At 28.3% G+C, this 27,188-nt stretch overlaps 1 protein-coding gene across 5 annotated transcripts in view; it reads left to right on the forward strand.

Annotated features, from left to right (window-relative positions):
• The window catches only part of LOC132920783 (inverted formin-2-like), a 54,143-nt gene that overhangs the window by 21,651 nt on the left and 5,304 nt on the right, over positions 1–27,188 (forward strand). For 3 of the 5 annotated variants that reach the window (XM_060983447.1, XM_060983445.1, XM_060983448.1), the window contains exons 3-7: positions 24,136–24,332; positions 25,805–25,923; positions 26,027–26,186; positions 26,716–26,870; positions 27,044–27,123. In XM_060983447.1, coding sequence (XP_060839430.1) covers positions 24,136–24,332; positions 25,805–25,923; positions 26,027–26,186; positions 26,716–26,870; positions 27,044–27,123 — 711 coding nt within the window. Of the gene's footprint in view, positions 1–9,789; positions 10,180–24,135; positions 24,333–25,804; positions 25,924–26,026; positions 26,187–26,715; positions 26,871–27,043; positions 27,124–27,188 lie in introns of those variants that run through there. The other 2 variants (XM_060983449.1, XM_060983446.1) reach the window with 2 other exon arrangements.

Below are 27,188 nucleotides of genomic sequence, written 5' to 3' on the forward strand. Positions count from 1 at the left end.
ACTGTTTCTCTCTAATCCCTATAATGTATACATGCACACATATATTATTAAGACGTATAAATATTTATAGATGTATTTTGTCAATAAGACGGAATTTTTCAAGTGTTTGATTTTTTTTCAAAATAATTGTACGTAATTAATTTATTATTATTATCCACCAAAATGTAACTTTTTATTATTATAATATAGGTATGTAGTACATACATATAGGCTATAATATATACTGTATATACGGAATAATGCATTTAACTGTCTATGCTCTATAATTTATATGAGTACCGTAGATCACAACATATGTATGGAAGTAAATTTTACTTGAATCCTTTAAATTTATGATACTATACAATTAAAATTGGTACCTATACAAATTTTATTTACTTTTTTCAAAACACTACAAACGTGATGTAGGTATTATAAATGCTTTATTTTTGAATTTATACTGTAAATTAAGAAGTATAATTTTTCTTTTTTAACCACTGAAATTAATTAAAAAAATTATTTTAGTCAGTAAAATTTATCACTTGGTTTATAATACATGCACATTGCACATGCAAGCACTAATTTCTTTTGAATTGCGTTTTTTTTAATTTGTATTATTCACTCGATTCCATTGTTTCGATTCAATTGATAATTACGTCAACTACACTTTAGGTCTGTAAACTCTACAATTTATTACGAGCAGGCTCAGCAATAACATAATTAGCAAATAACAACTACCCTTTTATTTTTTATATTTTTTATTTTTTTATTTTTTTTTTAATATAATAATACATATTATCCGTCGAGTGTGCAACGTGGATATACGATATTATTACCTAGTTATTGTATTTACGCTGTTTAGTTTCAAACTCAACAAGTTTACTTATTCTCAACCGTGAGACTGTATATTACAATTGGGTGTTTATGTTTTTTCTCTACTCTCGAAAATATAAATTTCTTGCGCCATTCCTCAACAATTGACAATAGTCGTTTCAAAATTTAATCTACCAGTACCGAATTTATTAGTCCTAAACCTCATCGTGTCGACACTCGTTATTGCAAATTGTTATGATATCATTATTAGTATTTGATATTTACGTATGATTGTATAAAGCGTTTATTCCGAAATATGTATTATACAAATATGCAAATACTAAATGGTAAGTGGTAAATATCCATTGCAAATTGCGTTAACGAGGCGTATCTTGTTAGCATCTTGAGTTTCAAGATTTCGCGAATCTTTTTTCGTTTTTAATGTCGAGTTGTCTATTAGGTTTTTAACAAATTGATTTTCGTTTTCGACAACCTGTACATTATATTCTACACAAATACCTCCTACAATAATACTATATACTTACTATAATTGGCGATAATATTACACCTACGTATTTGTGTGAACTACGCTCTTATTACATTACCATCCGATATCCGAACGTTTTGTACTCGAGGCTTTATGCGCCTGTAAATAAGTCTGCGTTCTACCTTATACAGGTGGTTTTTTTTTAATATTAAAACATTAACTACAAATAGTTACAAGTCACTGTGCATATTTATGTATTATAATAAATTGCGTTGCGTCAATATATGCAGTACAAGACAAATAGTATAGCTATTATAATGCATATACATATAAGCGAATACTCGTTTGTGAATCACGAAATCCTGTCACATCTCATATATTTATTATAATATAACATGTACGGGTAATGCACACAATATATAATGACAAATACCTATCTCATTTTTTAATAAAAAAAAAAAATACCGCATATTGAATACCTACAGACACTACTACAAAAACAAATCATATGCAGATGCAACTAAGAACAACATTTTATAATGATTATTTGACTGTGTCTATAGTTCTAATGTCTTATTCCAATTCGTTCAGACTTTAATACTACTATATCAACTCGCTAATTTGTTTCTTATCGACAGTTTTAATTACACTTCTTACCAAATGCACTATCTCTCCTTGATTATATTACCCATAAATTTATTAATCAACTATCAACAATCATAATATTTGTTTATATATTATAACTATATTATATTGTCTAAATTGTATTTTTTTTATAGTTAGTTCATTATTTAAATTTGCTATTAAATTGTATCACTATTCACTAACTATAATATAATATATTATGTAGTATCATATTACCATAATATATGCAGTATTGTTTTCGTCAAACCATTATTAATTGTCGAAATAAGTAATCTAATAATTTTCAATGCAAAAAAAATTGTAAGAAATGCTGTTCATTAACTGAAACCTATATTATTTTGCCACTGTATATGATGAATATGTATGTTCAGTGGATAGTGAACATATTGATATGGAAAGTGCATATTGTATTAAAATGTATTCCAACAATATGTGTTTATATTAATATATATCATAAATTCATAATCTAGTAATACGTATAATATACCTATTTAGGTACTTTACCTGAGCGAAAATGAAAAACGAATTTTAGTAATGTTCAAACTGTATTGTATAAAATAATAACCGCAGTGATATAATTCATGTTAATTTTTAGAGTTCGTGAAAATAGCGTAGAACACAAAGACCCACAGATTAGTCCCCTTTGACTTCTCTCCTATTATAAGCATTCAAATAATAAATGTTAAATAATAGTATATAGGATATTATATTATTCTCAAAAAATATGATTGCATTTATTGCAAAACAATTATATTTAATTTTAATTTTAAATGTTTATACTTAATAAATTTTAATTTATAATAATATTTATGAAAAAAATTCTAATACAGTTAGTATAGATATTTCTGAAGTGTACGACCCTTAGTTTATGCGTCTTATCTAATAATATATCTGGCTTGAAATATAATAATATTTTCTGGTTTCGAAATAGTCTACACAACGCGTAATAACGTACGAATAAAATAATATAATATATTATTATTATTTAAATTGTGTGAAATTCTCGTGAGTGTATAATAATTAATAGTATAACATTATTCAAAACGATAAACGATTCTGGATCGCTTTTAATATGAAAAATCCTCAATACGCGATACGTAATAATATAGCGATCTCGTGGAATAGGTTATAATATTTAAAAATGAAATCGAAAATAGTTTATTCGGCCGTAGACATACCATTGTACAGAGTGAAGTGTTTAAATTGTAAAATTAGGCGCCAAAAAATCCACTTGTACGGTTCGCTTAAAAATAGGCTTTTAAAACATATCTTTATTAATGGGCTTTTTATCTTCAATTATAGGTTTTGGCGCCTCTGAAATAGAAACACACAGTCAATTACGTTCGTATGACAGGCGGCACATAATAATAATAATATCGTTCTAAAAGTTTCGCTTCTCGTCATAAAGCGTACGTAATATAAATGCGCTACTCGTCGTTTCGAATTTCAATAACGCGCAGCTCGTACGCCGTACACTTATTAGTCATTACTTATTACAAACTATTTATGGTAATAAAATATTATATTGTAAATATTGTAATTATTAATAATAAACACGACTAGACGATTTTAGTTTAGATGCGTATAATATGTAGAATACATTATAATACGTAGTGTTTGAAGTCTGAAATATTTCTTAAGATCGTGAATTATAATGAAATTATTTTAATTGCCTGATTTGTATTTTTATAATAGATAGTATATAAATTTAAGAAGATAATTGGATATTATTACATAGCAATTATAAGAAAATACACGAGTTTTATTTTGGTAACTATATATAATATGTTCGATCTTCCCCCTTGGCTCCTGGTTCTGAAAATGAGAGACAGGTTGGAGCTGATAAAATTCTATACCTTTTTTATTGTTACAACAATAAACGTTTCGTTTTAGTTTTAAATACTATTTTCTGATAAATAACATATAGTAAAAAAATAGAAATATATACTCTTATAATATGACATTGTATAGAATTAAATAAAATTAAACAATTAAGATTAATAATTTATTATTATGGTTGTTAGTCAAGTATTTTAGTAGGTTTAATTTATACATTTTATGTAAATTAGTAAAAGAATGACAAGTTTTCAAAATTGAAAATAATGTATATTCTCATGAAACTTTTATAATTTTTGTACTTTATTCATTAATGTACGTACCTATATATTTATACATGTGGACATATGATGATTATTTGATGTTTTTCGAGTATGCAAAAATCGATTAGAAGGACAAAATAATATAATATCAATGACAAGTTTCTTTCAGTTATATTATATTATGTTATTTTACGATACTATACATATTTTTTTAATGTTCAATTCTCGACGTGGTGTGCACATATCTGTATAGCATTGTTACAATACATACATATTATAATATCCTTTCGGCGGCGTTGAGGGCGAACCCCATTCTCGTGGTGTATGTATAATAATGTATAATGAATAATGATATTATCATTATTGTTGTTGTTATTGTAATATTGTGACTATATATTATAATATGTTGGTACTTGGTTCCGCAGTTCATTTTTAAAACGCGTTAAACGTAAAAATCTAATTTATTCCACTTCCGTTTTCGAACAAATACTAAATAAGCGTGCTCGTAATGTTCAAACTCGTATAATATACAATCAGAGTGCATTTTAAATGTTGTCCCGTTTTATGCGTTAGCATAATAATGTACAGATATTAGATATATATTAGTTTCCAAGAGCTGTTACCACAGCTGCAGTACTCTGCTACCATAGTATTTTCATCGATTACAATGTTGAAAAAAACACGACCGGGTAGTAAAATCAGACGGGATTTAAGAGCTCAGCTAAGAGTTATATACCCTTTTAATTATAACAATGTACATGACTAATTATACACACGCAAACAAATATATTTAATATATGTATTTTATAATATTATATGTATATTTTATATGACTCTATATTATATTCTTCCATAAAGTTATGTAATAATACGTCTAACCCACGAATCACGATGAGCCCAGATGATTTACGAGGCGAAAGAAAAACACCAGATATACATATTATACATGCACATTGTTTTAAATGTTGTACGAAACGATGACGTAGGTCGTATACACGTTCGTCTAGTAATTATCGGGGTTGCCGTATAATATGTACAATTTCGTCCAACATATAAATCATAGTAGAGGGGGTTAAATTTATTAATTTCCTTATTTGAAAAATGTTATTTCGCTCTGCTCGATAAACTATAGCTGGTACTGACTACTGTGTTATAATTATAATACAACTATAATAATGATTTCTCGCTTTCCCAGTGCGTCTTACCGTGTGACTAAATAGCCAGAATTTTGTCTTATACTGAGTTATACCCAAATCCCACAGGCAGAATCAAAATACAAAACATGCGTAACTCAGCAGTAACAAAAAAAAAAATGTTTGATTTTTTTGTAATTCTTGACTGATGATATTTCGTGTTTCATTATCTAGTTTAAAGATATTGATTATTGGATAGATTCAATTTAAAGATCGAGGTCCAATGCAAGTAAATTATAAAATACCTAATAAGTGGCATGTGCTTATTTTTCATTTAACCACTAAATTAAATTGTATCTAGATTTAGTTATTTTAATTTAAGAAATACATCTATCAACATTTCTACTGTTGTTTTCATTTCCAAAATAACATTAATATAGATAAACTTATATAATATAAACTACAATTTATAAATTATTAAAAAATATATAAGAATTTAAATAAGTTTATTATTCAAGCGATTTGAACTTTATACAATTTATCTATTTCGTCAACAGTAATTTAAATTATTAAAAATACTGCAAGGATTTATCATCTAACCACTACTTTACTGTTTTTTAGTAATAAATTACAATAATGGTAGACACTAATATCGCCACGATAATTCGAAGTCCACCAATTTAGAACACTAGATATTTTACATGAATGACAGACATAACGTCCGCTCGCGTATTCTCACAAGTATTATAATTAACAATACTTATATATTGTGTATATATAACTCACACTCTTTCTAAAATATAGAATAATAATAACAGCATGCGCGTGTGTATAGTTTCATTGAACCTTTCATTCATATTTCATCATTCACAAGCGATGTTCTTCGTTTTTTGACATTTTTCAATTTTTGTATCTGTCGAATAACCATAGTCGGGGGTGTTGGGCGTGAAACATGTGTGGTCCATATGCGCGCTGCACAGGCAATCGGAGGGGGCGTATACCCACCCCCGTCATCAACGACCGCTGTTATATGTACTACAGTCTGCAATCACGTGAACTTCAACAGATACATCAACATCATCTACTACACCATTTATTATTCTAAAATTTAAAAATACCGCGTTTTCAGAAATAATAATGAATGAACGGAAAACTGTTGACGACAAACGAATTGTGTGTATATATATATATAATAATTTTGACAGTTGCTTATATGTCTCTCTCTCTCTCTATTAAAATAATAATGCGTACTCCAACCAAAATTATATTCTACTTAAAATGACCGTATCCGTGTGAAATATTCTAGAATGTGGTGTACGCTTGAATTGATGTTCATATGAACCCTATGTATATTGGGCACGGAGTTCTATATTTTCTATAAATATAGTTCATAAAATAGCTAATACTAATAATAGTAGTAGCCAGGTATCTTAAACTTGAATCAATATCTAATAAATAATAATATTACCATCAACGGCGTCAACTTATTATATTTTGCATATTTAGAGATTTTCCAGTAGCTGAAGAACATATTTTGTAGGGTAGAAATAGTTATTAAAATTACAAGTATACTTTGTTATTTTAGCATTACATTTAAATTTTGCAAATTTTTATCTCATAGTTTTTATTAATGTATTTAACCGTGAAATTGAATTTCTTTATAAAAATTAGAACAAATAATATAATACATAATACCTATTTGGATTACAATACAAAAAGTATATATTTTAAACTTATGTAATTTTTGGTGGAATTAAAATGTAAAATTGTAGATATCTATCGACAGTTGATCAAAATCGTTGTCACATTCCTTATTATTTTAAAGACAAATAATTTGGGAGGTTATAGCACTCATCTCACGACGACACCGAAGCCGTCCGGTTTTATCTCACCATAATCGTAATATTATGTTCAACATTTTTTAAAGTTTATTATTGTATATGAAGAAATAATTATTCGTATTAAAAACGACACTTTCAAAAATATTTTTCGTAAAAACGTCTTTTCAAAATTTTATTTATTTTCTATATTTCCATATATTGATAGCACAGAACTGCATAGCATATTTAATTCAATACGTTTTAAGTGTATAATGCTTATATATTATAATTCCGGCCCATGAATAAGGCTGGGTGTTCTAGTAATAGATATTCAAAATATCAAAAATATCAAAATTAATAACCAACAAGTTTAAACTTACAGACAATTTCTGTCAATAATAATTCATCTTATTTAAATTTTAAATGCGTTAGGTTTATACATATCATATGAAATAGAACATAAAGTAGGTATGCATCATATTATTCTTTATAAATACCAAACTTGAAAAATACCTATCAAAATTGATAATAACATATTAAAATTATGAGATTCTATGGAAATGGATAAAATTACTTGTATATAATTTAAAAAAAAAATGTTAATTAATAATTTCAATCTTATTATTAGATGGAATGATTATAAAAATATATACAGCTTTGCTCTTGGATATTTATACATATTGTATTATACTAGTTTTGGAATGGGTCAAATGTGATGCTGTACGGACTCTGCGTATAATAATAGCCTATATATATTAGGTGTTACACTTTATTTGTGCTCACTGTTCATCTTGTTATTATTTTCGTTTTTGTAACAATATAATTATATTCTCGTGCCAACTCGCATACTTCAACACTGCAAAGACATATATAATATAATCATACACCTGTTGCTGTTAACGATTGGGACGTGAATCGCGGGAGACGTCGATAAAGATGCGAGTAACTATAATAATAATAATAATAATATATTGTGATATTTTAATGTTATGATAACGTGAATATTTTTTTCCACAATTATGACGGTTTCCCTAAATAATATTAAGTTAGGTTTAACGTACACGATAGATATTTTGAAATAAGACAAATAAACCGTATAAATAAAATTGTGTTCATTTTAGGTATAATATATATTTATTTAAAATAAAACGTTATTAATGTTATTATACATTCTAAAGTTTTTCATTTAACACGTGTAGTCTTGATCAACCGACAAAAATTCCGATAAATCACATTTTTTTCTATTGAACCTATTTTGCATATGCCTCACAGTTGGTTTTTCATCAAACCTTGAGCTTATTAAAGGGAATTCAATATCTATGTAACCTTGATTAGTTTTTTAATCAATTTCCTAAAAAATTGGCAATTACCCATGTATTAATAACTCATAAATTATACAGGTAGTAAATTGTTATCCGATTTTATTGATATCACATAATAATTACTGTGAAGTTTTATAATTACTCTCTCCTACTCTGTACCTTAATGCATTTTACACGATTAGTATGCTATAAGATATATTATATTACATCATATTTTGTGATATACTCACTACACCTGTGTATGCATTTATTACAATCCTACAGAATTATCAGAATTGTATTTGAGTAGGAAAACACGCTGACCATATATATATATATATACCGGTATAATTGATATCAGTCATATGCCCATAGTCCATACATGAAAAATACTTTATTTGCGTTTTTATCAATTATTTAATTATCACGATAGCATAATTTCATATTTTCGGCGTATTAATAGTATTAAGAGTATGATATCAAGTAAAATGTAAATTTAATATAAATCAAATAAATAATAATGGGTGTAGATATTATTCATATCGTATACTATATTATATTACTTCGTTACTTATTGCATTTTTATTTTACCTATAATATTTATATTTTTAAATCATTTGGACACTGAAGTGTTATGTAAAAGACAAAAGTGCTACTTGTATAAACATGTGACTTACAAAAAAATTTGATTGATGATAAATGCAATTATACCACATAGTAGTATAATAATATCTATATTATTATGTATAATAGTATTTTATGAGTACGCGTTTTATGAAATCATAATGTAAGCACATATTTCATAAAGACTGAAATCGATTATTATTATTTTATATTCCTTTCACACAAGGACTTTTGTTAAAGAATGTTTGCCATTATAGTCAATTTAATTGTATGTGAACCTTTAATTTTTTTTACTATTGTTACTAATGTTATTTATTTTAATAGTTCTGGTGGAGTAAAACAAATACTATAAAACATACGTTTGTTTTGTCTCAGATTATATAAACAAAAAAAAAAAAATCATTATTTAAGAATTTAATATGCGTTTTAGGTATTTTAGTTTTCTGTTATTATCGTGTTTAAAACGTACCTCCTCGTGATTGTAAAGTATTGCAAAGTTTAAATGAATTCAAACTCGAAATTATTTATAATTTTCAAGAATTCCAGCTGAATCTCAAAACATTTAATAAAAAAAAAAAAAAATGCAATCCTATTATAAAAATCAAACTGAAAAACTCGTAAATAATGAAACCATATAATAATTTTTGTACAATTATTATATTATTATACTGTTTGATCTAATAACATATAATATATATTTATATACATTAAAGCATAATAATTATAATGTATGATGATGTATAACTTAATAATAATAATAAAAAATGTATAAACATTTGTTCTAAGATAATTTAACGCTGACTAAAACCAACAATAATACTATACAGTTATTGGGAGGGGTGGGAGTCAATCTTGGCTGATGTACACAAACCGAACCATGTGTATGAACGAGTTTTAAAATCGTCGTGTACCTCGTGTAGACAAGTCTTCCGCGCGCTCCGCACTATTAAAATATATACATGCGTTTAATTGTTTTAATATATTGTATTATTATATTGGTCTTTTAGTATAATAGTTATTAACTTTAAAATTTATTTTATTTCAGTGTGTGAACGTTTTAATTTTTGTTGTAATATATACTTTGTTAGCATTATAATTTATTATATTATTTAATTTTTTTTTTCAAAAACCGCGTTAGTTCGATGATAATACTATTCCGCCTTACGATGTTTATCGTTCGTTTAAATTTAAATTCGATAAAATATGTCGTGTGACTCGTATTACGGAAATGATTGAATTGAACATGGACAATTGCAAGCTGCAAAAATGGCAAAACAAGTAATATAATTGCTATAGATAGATATATATATATATATAGATAAATCATAATAGTTTATTGCATGTATAGCGTCTATACAGATAAATTACATTGTAAAGAATTTGTATACAAAATCATTTTGAACTTTAATAAAATTGCGAGGTGTAATATTATTCTGACAAAATATAATTATATAATAATCATATAATAAATTGCGATGTGTCAAGCCAAACGATTGTGTGCAAACTTATTATCGCACGTATATAGGTTAAACGATCGTGTCAACAATAATAAAATACAATATTTATATTAAAATAGAAAAATTTACTATCTATATATTCATATTTACAATAATTAAATGTGACATATTATAGTATAGGATGCATTTTGAAGCAAAAGAATGAACTCTGCATTAATATTACTTCTAGGATTCAAATTCGGGGGAGGGGGAGGTGGTTTAAATATATTATTTTTTAAATATTATTTGATTTTTAAAATAGCAGGGTATGTTACAAGGTAAATTTAAGTATAATTAATACAAGTTATAGAGTTCAAATCTCACACCGTCTTCATAAATCAAAGTTTAACCGATTATCGTTAACACGATTTATATTATTATTAATAACTAATAAGTTGATACAATATTTCACCGTTTGCAAATAAAATTAAATGTTATAGTTACAAAATATGTTTTGTATGATATAATACTATATAATATATTAATATGCATCAATGCATATTTCAATCAATGCATCGTTTACATATTTAATATTCCTATCCAATCTTTTTTATTATTCTATAGAAAAATTAGAAAAGAAAAATACTCATCGAAATAATTTACCAACGGCAGCGGCAGTTAGTAGTCATATTTTTACATATTTTTTTAAAGCTATTACTCGTATTTGTATCTGATTATTAAAAACGGCCACACGAAAAATGTCCTTAATCAATGTCATAGTTATTATACTATTTACTAAATTATTGTTTATGTATATACATTTTGAGGTCTTCCCGTGATGCCTGCCTAGTGCATTATTATTATTATAAGCCATGTAATTAATTTCGACTTCATCGTCATCGTTACAGCATTAATTTCACCATTATAATATCTTGTTCGAGCCCTTGTTCTATTAACACGACGATAGTATCATAATAATAACTAATTCAGAACAATGACGCGTGCGCGTTGTTCTAAAGGAATTCTGTAAACAATTAAAAAAAAATATGTATTCAAACGAAAAATCAAATTACAGGTGGTTATACCTATTTGATACTTCGTTATATGCAGTATGCACAATGCACATGTATAATGCATATTAATTATGCCACTAGATACTTTAGATAGTTAATATATTATATATTATTCGTGTAGTATACGCAACGAAAATGTTAAGGTCTGATTATCTTTTATTAGGTATGTACACATGTATGGTAATGTTTTGAAGTCGTGGTACTCGTGGGTGCAAAATGGTTTTAGGTTTGGGAATCATGAGAATACAATTTAATTATATTAATTGCTATAGTCTATAACTACAGTTGTTCGGCGCATTCTTATAATTTCTTATATATTATTATGTTTTTGTTATCGTGAATACATTTTACTTAAAATTTTAACCAGAAGATAAGCAGAAAGATAAATTATCATTAAAAATGATTATAAATATTGTTATATGTATATAACCATATTTATCAATTGCAGTAATCTACCATACAACGCGATACAAGTGGAACTCAGATTAAACAGTTATAAATCAATAATTTATCATTATTTAATAATATGTTATTAAAAAATAAACAGATTAGTTTGGTAAATCAAAATATCAATATTTATATGCATTACATTATAGTGTTCTTGAAATCTGCAATATCTCAATATATTTATAAATTTTTCTATCATATAATATTTATTATTTCACAGCTTGTTTTCATTATTCACCACAGTAATTACATCATATTTGATGAGAAATGCTCTTCCCAAATACTTATTTATGTATACGATTGGAAATCATAGTCGTTGGTAGAAAAGTGTACCTTATTCAAAAATAATTATTGTGTACACATTATCACATCATATTTATAAGATCATTTGTCCATACAATCAATAATGAATATAAATAAAAACAATTTTGTTTTACTAAATTGTGTCCTTTTATATAACTAAAATAAATATATTTTAGTTTATATGAATAGGTTTTAAACGATAAAAAGTTTACATCACATGATAAATATTTTTTTGTGTGGCACAAAAATTATTTTATTAATTTGTAATAATGTGTACACAGTTAATATTTAAATAATTTTGTGTGAAGGATTAAGAATTGCTGGTCAAAATCTGTGTGATTTTTTCTGGATAAATAGTAAAATAAAATATTTTGAGATGAGCACTGCCAGTCAAATATGGTTTAATTATCACTGAGAAAAATTAAAATATGATGTGAAGGAACAAATATATATAGGCACTACTTATCGCACAACTATTATCGACACTAGACAGCAAAGAGTTAAAATTTTAAAATCTTGTGATCTTATTTGAAACTTGTTGAAACAATTCAATATGGTTTTTGAAAAAAAAAGTGCATTGAACACAAATTATTCATGATTTGAACTGATTTTGATATTATGTGTATATATTATATGCAGTAAAAGTAAACAGCTATGCAGGCGGAGATGAAAAAAAGTACTTCGCTGTAAAAGTAACTTTTAACATGATATTTATATGCACAAATGAAACGGGTATCGGGCTCTCGGGGTATGGGTGCTCCTTAATGAGAACATCGACTAAATTCTGTATAGAAAGTCTACCGAAGCTGAAGTGCAATGCGGTATTTGACATAATATAATATAATATACATTTTAATGCCGTCGCGTTTCTGAAAGCACTAAATGTATACGGAAATATATTATGTTTGACCAATGGCGTTTTGTAAGACTATAATAATAATATATTCGGTCGTTGTATTTTCGTAATTTTTATTATCATCGCAGTTTTATTATTATCATATAATATTTTATCGATGACTGATGAGTTTAGGTGTACCTAATAGAAAGTGATGGTCGATGAACTCTGGGAATATTTCTTGAGAAATCTAGTTATTCAAATTCTTTTTACGAGTAATTTAGTACGATTTTAACACGATATAGGTGCAATATAATAATATGCGCGCGTGCAGTGCAGTGTTTAAGTCTTCGGCGCAAATAAATCCTAATTAATCGCGGTTTAGGCGTTTCCCACAACACACACACGCGCGTGCATATTTGATATTATGTAGGTATACCGCATAATATATTATATCGTGTTGGCTACCGTATGTAACGCTTTGGATTTCGTTAACGACGTATTATTATTATAATAATATATTGGTACATTAATTTTATTTTATTTTTATTTTAACCTCTCGAGTCGATCGGCTGCCGAACGGGCGCCTGCCTAAACGTTGTCGTATTATATATATATATATATATATATATATACGCATTGGAAAAACAGCCTTATATTGACGTCGTGCGTACAGGAGTGGCCGGAAGTCGTGAGGGCAGACGCACATGCAAACGCTTTGTATATACTGTACGTATACACATAATAGTAATATTATATGTGTAACTATCCCGGGATTTATGACCCACAAACCGTAACACAAAGGGGCACCCGCGTCCGACAGAACAAAAACCACATTCACGGGCGCGAGGATAATAATATTGTCATCATCATCATAATATCATTACTATTATTATTATTTATATTATATATTTTTTGTTGTACCCACATACTCAAAACGAAAATCACAGTGGTATGGCGCCCGGATTCGAGGCGACGAGTGTCCAGTTCAATATGTATAGGTACTAAGTTTATACAGAGCGATCGATTTACATAAATCAAACTTATTTAGTCAAATTGTGTGGGTTTTAAAATATGTTTTGGTATATGCAAATATTACGATTATTTATAATTATTATTCTGTCATAGTGATTTTTAGGTTGTTTATTTTGTTTTAACGAATTTCTATACATTTTCAATTCTACGTAATTAGAATTTTGCGGAAACATAATATTTTCGGAAACTTTTGATGCATATGCTAATTTATCGAATACAGGATAAATGTTTATTTATTAATTAATAAGTATGCATAAGTCTTTAATCGAATGGGGAAAGATAGTAAAGGGTATGCCCCAGCCTCACAAGAGTTGAGGTCTGTTACTTGTATATACACTTCAAACGCTATATTTTTAACACAATAATCTACTTAAGAAAATACGTGTAAACACTATAGCCGGTTAAATGGACCATTCCGTATAGACACACTCCGGGCCGGTTAAAAAAGTCGGCCAGACTGTGCCGCATATATATATTGTTATTCTTATGGTGTGTTATACTTAGTATAACGTATATTACGCGTAGGCACCTCCCGTGTATACCTGTATAATAGATATACGCCCGAAACGATCGTAGTCCCGACGCGTACATAGTATAGACGTTTCGCGGCCGCAAAGTCCTCCGGAGTAACGCGCTGTTCAGGAAACGACCCGATCTGCGACGACGACGACGACGACAACAGTACACCCATATAATAATATTGTATCGACAACACAACAGTATAATAATATGATATTATAATAACTCGATTATATTGTTGTTCTCACCCCGGAGCGGATCGACATTTTTTCTGCGGTAGGTACGAGCTACAATCATATTATAATTACACGCCCGTATTATATAGTCATTGTCTCCGCGTGAAATATATGTACATATCGTGTATGTATACATGAATACATTGTTATCATCGGAATATTATGTTGTATATATGTGTATGACGTCACGACGACCGCGACGACAACAGATTCGTCTCCGGAGGTTATCATCCGCGACGGCGACGCGCAAACGTTGTGTTGTTTTTAGCGGCGTGCGTATACCATACTATTATATACACGACGATACACCATGAGATCCACGATATCTGCCCGCCTCACTCGCCTCACTGCTACTTACCCGCCCATTCCTACCTACACAAACCTTGTACCCGCGCCGATAACGGTAAATGCGTACGAGTTTTGGTGCGCGCTCGAGCCCGAGGGTGATGTGTACGTACGACAATAAGTCAGCGGTCGCGCGTGCTTTATAATGGCATATATAGAGAGCTGAAAAGCCTCGGAAAAATACGATTTTTTCAATTCCTTCAATTTGTAAGTACAGCAAAATAAGCTACCTGTAAACAACGCGACAGAGTCGAACAATACTCGTACAATATAATATTATTATTATATCGTCATGATATAGCGTACTAACTATAGGTGCACGGCTATATTATTATTATATGTACGCAGTGTATACAAAATATAATAATTAATAAATGATAATAATAATATGTGTAGGTATATACCATCTATTTTTTCCACTCATCGAGCATGTGCACAATATAAATACCTAAATATAATACCGTAGTACGTTAACATGATGCAGTATAAAATTGCAGATTATATAGGTTGTCGGTTGATGTCATATAGAGACAGGGTGTCTTAACAGTTTTTGGTTTATGTGAGACAATAAAATATAATATCGTATTATCACGTCAGTACGTCACGTACACGAAGTACTATATAATATTATTTTATTCCTGAATTATTCATATATTTTCACTTCGTTAATAGATAGTTCAGCAACCCTATAGCTTATTTCAAAGTCTCGAATTATCAAATAATATATTATTTACTCTAATTATGTGTATACATATATATGCATACATAAGTAGCTAGCTCAGTAGCTGTAACAGTTTAATAATGTTTAGGTATGTTTATTCGTCAAGTCTTCAAATAAATAGTTAAGACATATTATGAGTATGTTGTAAGATGATTTTTTATTTACTCTAAATTTCACTATTACGAGTTGTTAAGTTAGATATTTAATTTTTAAGTGTACACTTTTGGGGTGCCACCACTGTGACTGAAGGGTCACGCTTCCCGATTCCCTTTTATTATCTCTATTTGATTTGCTTATCATACTCATTGTTTATTATACATCATATCGTAAATTGTCATATTTTAAATAAATAACAAAAAAAAAGTTTGTACCTAACTATTATTATACTGTTTGATTCATTTATTAATATTTTATGCATTAAAGTCATTGTAAAAAATATTTGGCTCAATATAAAATCCAAAAGTTCGATTTCAAAGAAATTAATATTTTCACATAAAATAAAGAATAACAGAAAAGTCATAGTGTTGCATACAATAATTAAGAAAAAAATGTCTCTTAACAGTCGTCTCCACATGTATATTTATTAATTTTTAACATAATAATAATTATAATTTAGTATTGTACCTATATAGTAATATATTATGCAAAGTGCGCTATAGACTGCACTATATATATTTCAATTTTATGAATTTTTTTTTCTTGACTACGGTTTCCTGATGGTCCAATTAGGGATGGGATAACATCTTATTAGGCATCTACTTATTTTTAGTTTAAATACATTTTCACCCCGCATCTTAATTTCTAAAATAACACATTTAATTTTGACAATTTGCAATAATAATAATAATAGTAGACATTTTTTTACATAAAAACAATAAAAACCCATATGATTATTTTGGTTTATTGTGTATATGGTTAAAATTGAACAAGAGTGACACCTAATGTACTATACTATATTGTTGACATCGCATCACTTTCAATTTGGGTCACTTCGTCAAATGCGCATCTGCGCGCACCCCTCTCATAACCCTCTTTTCAAACGTACAAATGTAGTTTTCATTTCGTAAATAATAAAACTTTAATGCACACATACATATTGAAGTTTTACTGTACACATTACGCATTTATAACTATCTGCAGGTGAACATCCGTAGTCAAAAGCAGTGAGGCGAGCGCCATATAGCACGGCGAACCTGGAATACTATTTTTAGTACGTCCGTCGTCCTAACAAGCCAAAATATTCGGTGCCGGCGACGTTTCTAATTTTGTTCCATAATTCTTATGCGCGCGTCAACTGCCGGGACTCTTCTTAGAATTCCTCTCCAGCGGTGGTGGCGTCGCGCAGTTCTCTTTTTCGCTCTTTCTCGCTCACTCTTATACGTGTATACAATATAGGCAAATATATATTTATAAACTCACCTATGCACGCGTGTATATATATATATATATATATATGATTTATAATATTATTACACCTCTTGCGACTAAGAACCGTTTACTGTTCGTTTCGCGTAATAATAATAATATTGTCATGAATAATTACCTACGCTCGTGTTTATGTATTAAATGTATAGTATTATCTTATTATATCGGTGCGTGGGTAATAGGCATAATGATGATATGCGCACGAGTAGCATTAATACGAAAATAATAATAATATACATCATAACTGGTATTCCGTCGCCGTCCGGTTAAATAAAATGATTAAGTATACACACACATACACACAAACTAGCACTGTCCGATTTGCTGTCGTGCGTGTGGTGTCGTCCACAACGAGGGCTGAACCATCTGTGCGCCCGACGCATACTTGGCTTCGGTCAGGAATTCGTTCCGTTTCCGCTCGTTTTCAATCGGCCGAAGTGTATTTTCGTTACCTACTATATTATAATATATGCGTATAATAATATTGTAATAAAATATTGCGCGTAACCTGTTTTATACAACGCTTAAATGACCCATATAATTTTTTTTGCGGTCTATTTTACGATATTTTCCATTTTGGCTATGAGTATGAATTTGTGGGACATATTTCAATTGACTGGGGTGGTGGGTAGAAAAAAAATTCGCATCCATGTTTCTAGATATTTTGATATAATAATTTAAAAATTCTCCCGGCGCGAAATTATACTACGACGCAAATACCATTTATTTCGCAAATGACGCAAATCGTCCTACGATTTACTTACAGTATTATACACATATAAATATAAAACAAGTATGTAACTGTATAATAATGTAACGCACGAGTTGTAGCAAAAATCGAAATGATGAAATCAAAATTCTATTTCAATTTGTCGAAGAATTATTTTAATTTATGATGTTATTAACATTTTTGAATAACGAAAAAGTAAATTTAAAATTGATTTGAACCTTGAGCATATTTGTAAACGTTTATTTAGGTTAATACAATTTCGAACATCTGGGGTTGTAACATTAATAATTTAGTATTAAGGTAATATTAATGTTATATACTACGTAGAATTTTCGAATGTTTAAACTTAGTGGACGTGCCTGCACGATGAAAATCGCGGTTTGTACACCAAATTCTTACTTCTAATGTTATGATTTTATGAACATTAGAATTTATAATTATTATGTTTTGTAAAGAGTTTTAGTATACAACGAGTGAAAAGAATTGTTTATTTATTAATATTTAATATCAAAACAGTTACTATTTATTTCACGTTTTACTTTTCAGAAATTCAAAGTGCATCAGAATAATAATATTATATTTCTTGACGTTCGTGCATATAATATCTGTCATACTGTTGGTTTTATGTCGTTCTTTTATAAATAGATATATGTATCATATAAAATAAGTATATAATATATATAATAAAGCTCTGAGATAATAGTAATAATATTTGTACCTCATGGCATTATTATAAGATTATTTAATAGATAAGCCTCAACGAATATTGGCGATGTAATTAAATTATTTTCCATTGGTGACTTTAGAATAAATCATCGTTGGTTAAATCCGTGGTTTTATTCATTTATAAAGCGAGTTAATCATTTTGTTGCAAAAGGTAGATAAGTAGTCTTGATCTAAACAAATAATAACAAGATTAGATTTAGACGTTGTTTTACAGCCACAACTAATTCTTACATTAAAAATTAAATTAGAATTATATGTACTACGTTTTAAAACTTGAATTTTTTACGTAAAAATGACCGATTAGTAAAATTAATCTAACCTAACTTTGTTTTACTATCTTTTGCAACAAATTTAATTCGTGTTTCTTGAAATCTTACTCTATATGAAATTTATTTAATATATAATTTAGGTACGTATAAATAAGTCGCATCATTCAATATATTACACACAAGTACACAACAATCAAACTGCTGTACCCAGTCGAATAAATATCCCTTATGCGTGCTCTCGTCGACAGTTTAACAGCTATATAATACAATATACCCTATAAATCATATGTCACAGTCTTTGTTGGTCCGTGGTAAAATAAAATAATAATTGTACAATAATTTATATTTTAATTTGTGCGTGTCGTTTCAATTGGAACATATAAGATTGCGGGGAGTGGTGGTGATCAGAAATTGAAAATATCCGTTTAGAAAAATCGTCTACAGCGGGCGGTTTAACGAATTAAATTAAATTGAAATACAATTGGTTCGTCGTCGCTGCAGTTGCAGGCCAGACGATTTATCGTGTGTGTAAAGTTTTAATAGTATTTGTCCAAAATTCAATATAATAAGAAACGAGAGTGAGAGAGAGAGAGAGAGAGAGAGAGAGACTAGAAGGCAAGAAAAATGAAGACGATGACGCGTAAAATATAAAATTATAAACTGTGTATTTAAAACGGTCTTTGACAGTTCCGTCGTCGTAATACCGTCGAATTACGTTTTCGGGATGTCATGAATGTAAAATGTCCGGTAATGGCCAATAACATGATATTATGGTATTACGAAAAGAATGAAAATAAAGTATAAACGAATATAATAATATATATAAATGTAAAATATGTTCGTGAACTTCTAACACTACTCTGCTGGTGGACGGCCATCACACTATATATTATTAGGTTTATTGCACGCCGTCAAATGCCAGTGCTATTGCTTATTTCTAATATAATAATATACGTATAAATGATGTGCACAAGACGGTATAGGTATACATTATCCCGTGACGCCATTATGTAATTGAAACTAGACTGGAATTTTAAAAGTGACGGCTCTCGGATGAGCTATATTTATTGCCGGTCGGGGATTATTCTAGGAATAACCGCGAGCTTATAATAATATTATATCATGTCAGTAGTCGTGCATAAGGACGAAGATGAAATTTGTATCATATACATAAAATAAGACGCGACGCAAACGGCGTACCTACCTAATAGCCGCGCGGTGTTAAAAACAAATCCGATTTATGAGGAACCGTCCACGGAGACCCGCGCAATGAACGACCGGCCAAATATTACTGTTATTGTTATTTGTTAGACTGTAAACTGCATAATGATACACGAGGGTGCGACCGTCCAGTAATTTTCAGAGGACATTCCTTATTCGGAAGTACAATAATAATATGTTTAGTTCTTTTTCTCTTTATTATAAGAAACGAAAAAAATTCAAAAAATCTAAAAACAATTCAAGTTAGTTTCTTGACTATTTTCTATAAAGAATGATGTATTCATATATTTATATTGCTCAATTACTATATTATTCTTGATAAATATTTCAAGTTTAGTAGTATAATATAACCATAAGTTCGAAAATAATCACGCAACATATCAAATAAATTATATTATAGTCAAGATAATGCATCATAATCAATATCAGAATAATGATATGAGCTGAAAAATAACTATTAGCTTACTAGCTACTATCGCTAGGAACATTTGATTAATCCCCCCCCAAAAAAAAAAAATAAAACAATTGAAATTAATTTTAAAATTATCTGCGAATCTAATATAAAATTAAAACTAGCAATATTACGAATTGTTTTAAAACTATAATCTTGTAATTTAATTGACCTATTACCTGTACACTTAGAGCTAAGTTACAAGTTAAAACTATATTTAATGATTAGTTAATGCCAACACTGTTCCATGTACCTATAAGTAATAAGTATATAACTACATTACAAATGAAAAAAGACAACATTTACGTTTGATTATAAAATAAAAATAAACACCAAAAACATTTTTGATTCGAAACGTTTGACGTATTAGAATTTTTTGAGATTGGTACATCTTTTTTGAGTTTAAATTATTTCGATTTTCGAACTTTTTGTTCAAATCCGGTTTGGTTCGGATTTTTTTAAGACTTGGTCAACTCTCTCAAAGTTTTTTCGAAAAATCCAATAATACTCCGTATATATTGTATTATCGTCATTTACATATTGCACATTGTAATAATTATTATATTGTAATTATATCACCGTTGCCCGAATCGTTATGTATTTTTGTCGACACGGAAAATTGGCCAAGGTGTTTGTGTAAACTCACGCTAATACAACACGTACTAAACACTGTAATCGTACACGCGTTATACCGAGCGTTATAGTATTATGCGTCTTCCCGTGAATTATTAACGTAAGAATGCACTATTGTCACAAAAAATTCTTATGAAAAAAAAATATAACAATATACATAATATGATTAAAATATTGTCAACTCAGTTTTCATTGAATTCGCCGATGGCTCTCAATGAATGCTTTTGGATTGTGTTGTCGATTTTTTCCCAACAATACTTATTTTTTTAAACTATTTGTCGTTCGTTTTTGTATATTGTATTTCTTGTGCACATTGTGCTTTATTATATTGTTATTATATTTGTCAAACGGATTAGACGGTTATTTAAATCAACAATAATTCAAGGGGGGTGGGGTGCTGTGTAAAACGATGAAATAGAATTAAAACTAAACAAATAAATGGTATAAATGGTAAGAAAAAAAATGATAGTTTGCCGTTGGTGTGAAAATCAAAAATTATGTCTACACGAGTATTATATTTATATTATGTATACGTATTTAGTTTAAGGCATCGGATTATTATGCTAATAAAAATAATGATAATTATTATTATTAACGACCTCAAAAAATGTGCATATGGACTATGACTGTTATCGAGACCATTTATATCATAACACACGTCGGATTGTTTATAGACGCTATGGAATTTAATATTCCAGCATCAAATATACTATAAAGTGAACATCCGATTTTATAGATTATTAAATTAAATCTCTCACGAATTCTTTTGTATAGTGTTCCATACCAGATGATAATAATAATAATTCTGATAGTGGACCATCAAGGCCAATGGTGGTTATTTTGAAGACGTATATTATAATATTAGGTACATATAAAATATATATAATGATATGATTATGTTAAATACACACATACTCACTAGAATATCACTGAATTCCTTATCATTTAGTCAACAGTTTTGTTACAACATCGAAACTATCTACATATATTATATATGATAATTATTTGTTCATCACAATAATGTTATATACTTATATATGTATTATAATATTATTATATGACTAGAATTTTAATATATGTACGAGATTGGAGTTTGCCGGTGGCAGGTACCGTAGTAACATAACGGTTGGATAACGTCATATAATGTATTCTTCGTCAAATTGTTCCGGTTGTTTAATCTGTTTACCTACACGTAAACACATGTCATTATTTTTAACGAATTTCGTATGCAAACATATGTATTTAATTATATACGATATAAAATGCTATTTATAGGTTTCTATTATGTTTTGATTTCGGTAAATAATTGTTTACTGTGTAATATTTAAATTTTTAAAAAAATACGAAGACGACTCCGCGTATATTAAATTAAACGTTGTTCGTACTTACGTACTATGGGAACATCACGTGTATAATTTATGTAAGAGTATTTATTATGAAAATCTACATTGGCCGCAGTATATTATATTATAATTTAATAATTTAGTACATTTAGCATAATTATTATATTATGTTTATAGTTTTACGAACTATACCGTACTTTATGTGACTTCTAGATCGTATATTTTTCAGAAAATATTTCTGTTTTTATTAAAACTAATTCATTAGAAAATATGTCATTGTTTAAGTGCGAGCCATATAAATATAATATTTTATTATTTTTTCGTTAGATTATTGTTATAATATTAAGCTATAATATCCAATGTCATGTTTTCTTGATAAATCCGTAAACTGAATGTCCTGTAGAAATTAATACTCTCATAACTACTTATGGAATATTCGTTAAATCGAAAAAAAAACGTCTTAACAGTTATTATTAATCTGTCAACACTCACGATAAAGATCAGAAATCAGGTAACGTGTAAGTGACTGTTATCATCATTCTGATATAATAGTGATGATATTGTAGAGTTGATTACAACCCCAATCTTAGAACTAACCCCCAATTCTTATTTATATGACTATATATACATGCACGCAGGGACATACGCAGAAAAATGTTTCGGGGGGGGGGGGGTGTTTTTGAAAATCAGTTATTGAAAGGTAGAACTTTTTTTAATAAATATACAAAAAAAAAAAAATATGAAAATTAGGTATACTTAAAATACTTTTTTTTAAATACAAACATTAGTATAACAAAATTAATATTGAAATTAAATAAGTAAATAACCATGTAAAAACCCAAGTATTTTGGGGGGTGTTTGAACACCCAAAACACCTGCTTGTGTACGTCTCTGCATGCACGTCATTGCAAGAGGTTTAATATTAAAGGAATATATTAAATAAATATAAGCTATTAATGGAGGGTGAACTTAGGCTAGGTATATGTACTATTATAGTAGATACTACTGCAGGCAGCCCATCCCGATTTAAATATAATATGTTCGTTAATGAAATTGTAATTTTTATAAAAAAAACAAAAAATAGTTGTATATTATTATTTATATTATTTAATAATATTACAACTTTTTATTTATAATAATTTAATTATATAGTTTTAGTTGATATCGGAAATTTATGATAGGGTTTAATTCAGATATGTAGACGATATTCACTAGTGTTATAATAGTATAATATAACTCACCCAAACAATACTCAGACAAAGACTGCTGTTGTAGAAGTACCACATGTAGAATTGTTTTTTATTTTGGTCCTTACTAGATCTTAACTCCTTAACCCACAACCCATCACCTTATTATATATCTTGTGAAATTCTTTGTCTCGTCGCTGTTTATCAATCACTGCAATAAAAAGCGCTCCCGACATATGTGATATATATCTTTATCGTACACCGATTAATGGATCGCGATTTGTTTTTCTGCATCACAGGAAATGGATCGAAGAGTTCCTGCAGAGAGATGGCCTGGGCACGCTGTTGAGCAGCTTGGGTGCGGCGAGCGGAAAATCGCTTATGGACACAATGGACCAGTTGCAGTGCGTCGAATGTTTACGCGCCGTCGTCAGGTCCCGGACCGGATTGAAATACATATCCACTCATCTAGAATACTCGTCGCACTTGGCTTCGGGTTCGTCTTCATTTTTAGTTTATTAAGTGTTATTGTCATATAATATTTTACTTTATACTTTTGGTATACAACAATGTTACTTCAAAAATATATTGTATATTGTCATATTGATACATTTTTATTAATATTATTTTAATTTTGGATTCTGAGTTGAAGGGCAGAAATTAAAATAAATTTTAATAATTTAGGCATACAAAAAAATTATAAAGATTTTTTTAAAAATCATATGAAACAGGAATAGAATTAATCACGGTGAAAAAATTCTATAATATAGTGTTTCATTATAATTGTCCTCCTAAAAAATTTTTTCTGATTAACGTTTTTTAAATATGATTTTTGAAAATGGTTTACATATTTATATAGAAATTCGAAATTATTAAATTTCGTGATATTCTTCAATGTACAATAACGCCAAAAAAAAACAAATTATTGTTTTCCTGTTTTAAAAAAAAAAATTATTATATTATATGGAAGTATAGATTTTAAAAATCAAATTACTAATTCCTTAATTGTCTGTATTATTATCAAGTTAGGTACTATGTATGTTTTAAATTTCGGCCAGAAGGAGGATGTGTAGGAGTGTAAACAGCGTATACATATGTAAATATAATCGTCAATCTAACACGATAGTTATTTTTTTCATGTCATTAACACACATGCTACATTATGTTAGGGCTCAGCTTGATAATTTTTTTATTACAGCATCTTATCATTTACAGGACACTCCGCTAAGTATATTTTTATAACTTTTAACTATCATAAATGCTACCATACCTATACGGAAACTTTGATCTTGGTTTTTTTTTCTACTCAATTTTAAAACTCTCTGATCCTGAAATGTTTCAGTCTATTTTGGTTACACTTTATAAGTGAGCCTGTTGTAATAATATAATTACTTACATTTCATCGTTCTATTTCATTTTATTTTCAAATCTGACTCAACTTTTAAATCATAAACACGGAAGATATTATGTTATATGATGATGGCATATAGTACATTATAATTTTAGATAATAAAAAATTTTAATTTATTGTTAATTTAATTTAATGTGATTGTTATAAATTTTGATGAGCATATTTTTTTATACATACTATTGACGCGTACGTAATAATTATATGTGCGTGTAGAGGCGAACTTTGTCTCGTGTACAAATATATATTTTGTTTACATAATTTAATAATATTATTTTGTTATTGAATAGACGACGTAGTTAATCTAAATGCGTCTAAATATTGTCGTATTTACGTATACTTTATGCGAATGACATGGATGCATGAATTCATAACAAGTGGTTATGTCACGATAGCATGAAATTCATTTTCAACAAATTATTCGGATTTGTTTAAATTTACACGATATATTATTATATTACATATTTATATACTACATATATATTATTAGTCATTAACATGATTGATTAAATTTAAAACGATATTCAAAAATAATGATATTAATATGTTTTAATTTTTAGCAGCACTTGTATGCAACAATACAACCGTAAAGCTACAAGTATACGAACTATTGTGCGCGTTGTGCGTGTTCTCCGCGGACGGAATGATTTTCGTGAAGTCTGTCTTGTCGCACATCAAGGTAAGTTTTATAGAACATCATAATTAGATAAATAATTGTAACTATACTAAGCTATATTATTTTTGCCACGGTTTAACGACACGTATGATTTTATAATTTGTAGATGAAACAAGCGTTGAGACACGATTACGAAATCGTAGTGAAGGAACTACAAATGGCAGATACATTCGCTTATCAAACAACTCTGATGGCTTTCGTCAACTGCCTGATTCTCGTTCAACAAAATCCGAGGAAGAGAACGTGTATCAGAAACGAACTGATTGGTGCGTTTATTAATATAATGATTAATGAATAACAGAGAGATATAATCTTTTACTTACTACACGGCATGATGAATAAAACTTTTGAAATGTATGACACTTGTCATATATTTTACAGTAACAATAAAATAGTAAAAAAACAAATTTTTAAAAATATGTGGAAAACTAATTTTCAAATTTCGATACTACAATATTTAAAAACATTGTAATATAATATATTACATTTAAATATTTAATAATTATTTGCGGGTGACGGATGAGTTCTTGATCAATTGGCAAATAAAAAAAAAAAAATCAATAAAAATCATAATTAAAATAACTAAAAGTACGGCAGTTTATTCAACGCATATTAAACTCAAAAGTCAAAATGATTCAATTAATCCTAAATAATATTTTTCTCTAATAATTTATTTGGTACTCGAATAATAATATTTTATAATACTGGATTGAGATACTTATTTTGTTCGGTGTCTCGGTTCTGGACATAGACATACTATCATATACCAATATTGTTCAAATATGTGTATTATAGCTCTTGGACTACGGACGGCCATCAATAACATGGAGGGTTATGAAGATGACGCATTACAAATACAAATCACCGTGTTCGAAGAGCATCAGTTGGCCGACGAAAATCAAATACCTCAAAAATCCCACCAACAACTATTTAACGAGTTACGATCTAAGGTAAAATTACAGTCTTTCAGTTACATATAGAATGAATAATAATAATAATAAATAAAATAAATATATTAATTTTAAATGATAAATGTAATCTTTATAATTTATTAATATTTAATCACCGGTTATAATATTTTTTTTTTATTTACGATTGATTATTTTTTTTATTAATTTAATAGATATCAAACACGTTATACGACTCGTATTTGCAAAACATTTTGCTCCAAATGTCTGAAATGGATTACAGTGATGCAAAAATGTAAATATGAAAAAACATACAATATCGATAGTTAAATGATTTATTAATGATTTGTATTCATTTTT

This window comes from Rhopalosiphum padi, chromosome 2, assembly GCF_020882245.1.
Source record: "Rhopalosiphum padi isolate XX-2018 chromosome 2, ASM2088224v1, whole genome shotgun sequence".
NCBI lineage: Eukaryota > Metazoa > Arthropoda > Insecta > Hemiptera > Aphididae > Rhopalosiphum > Rhopalosiphum padi.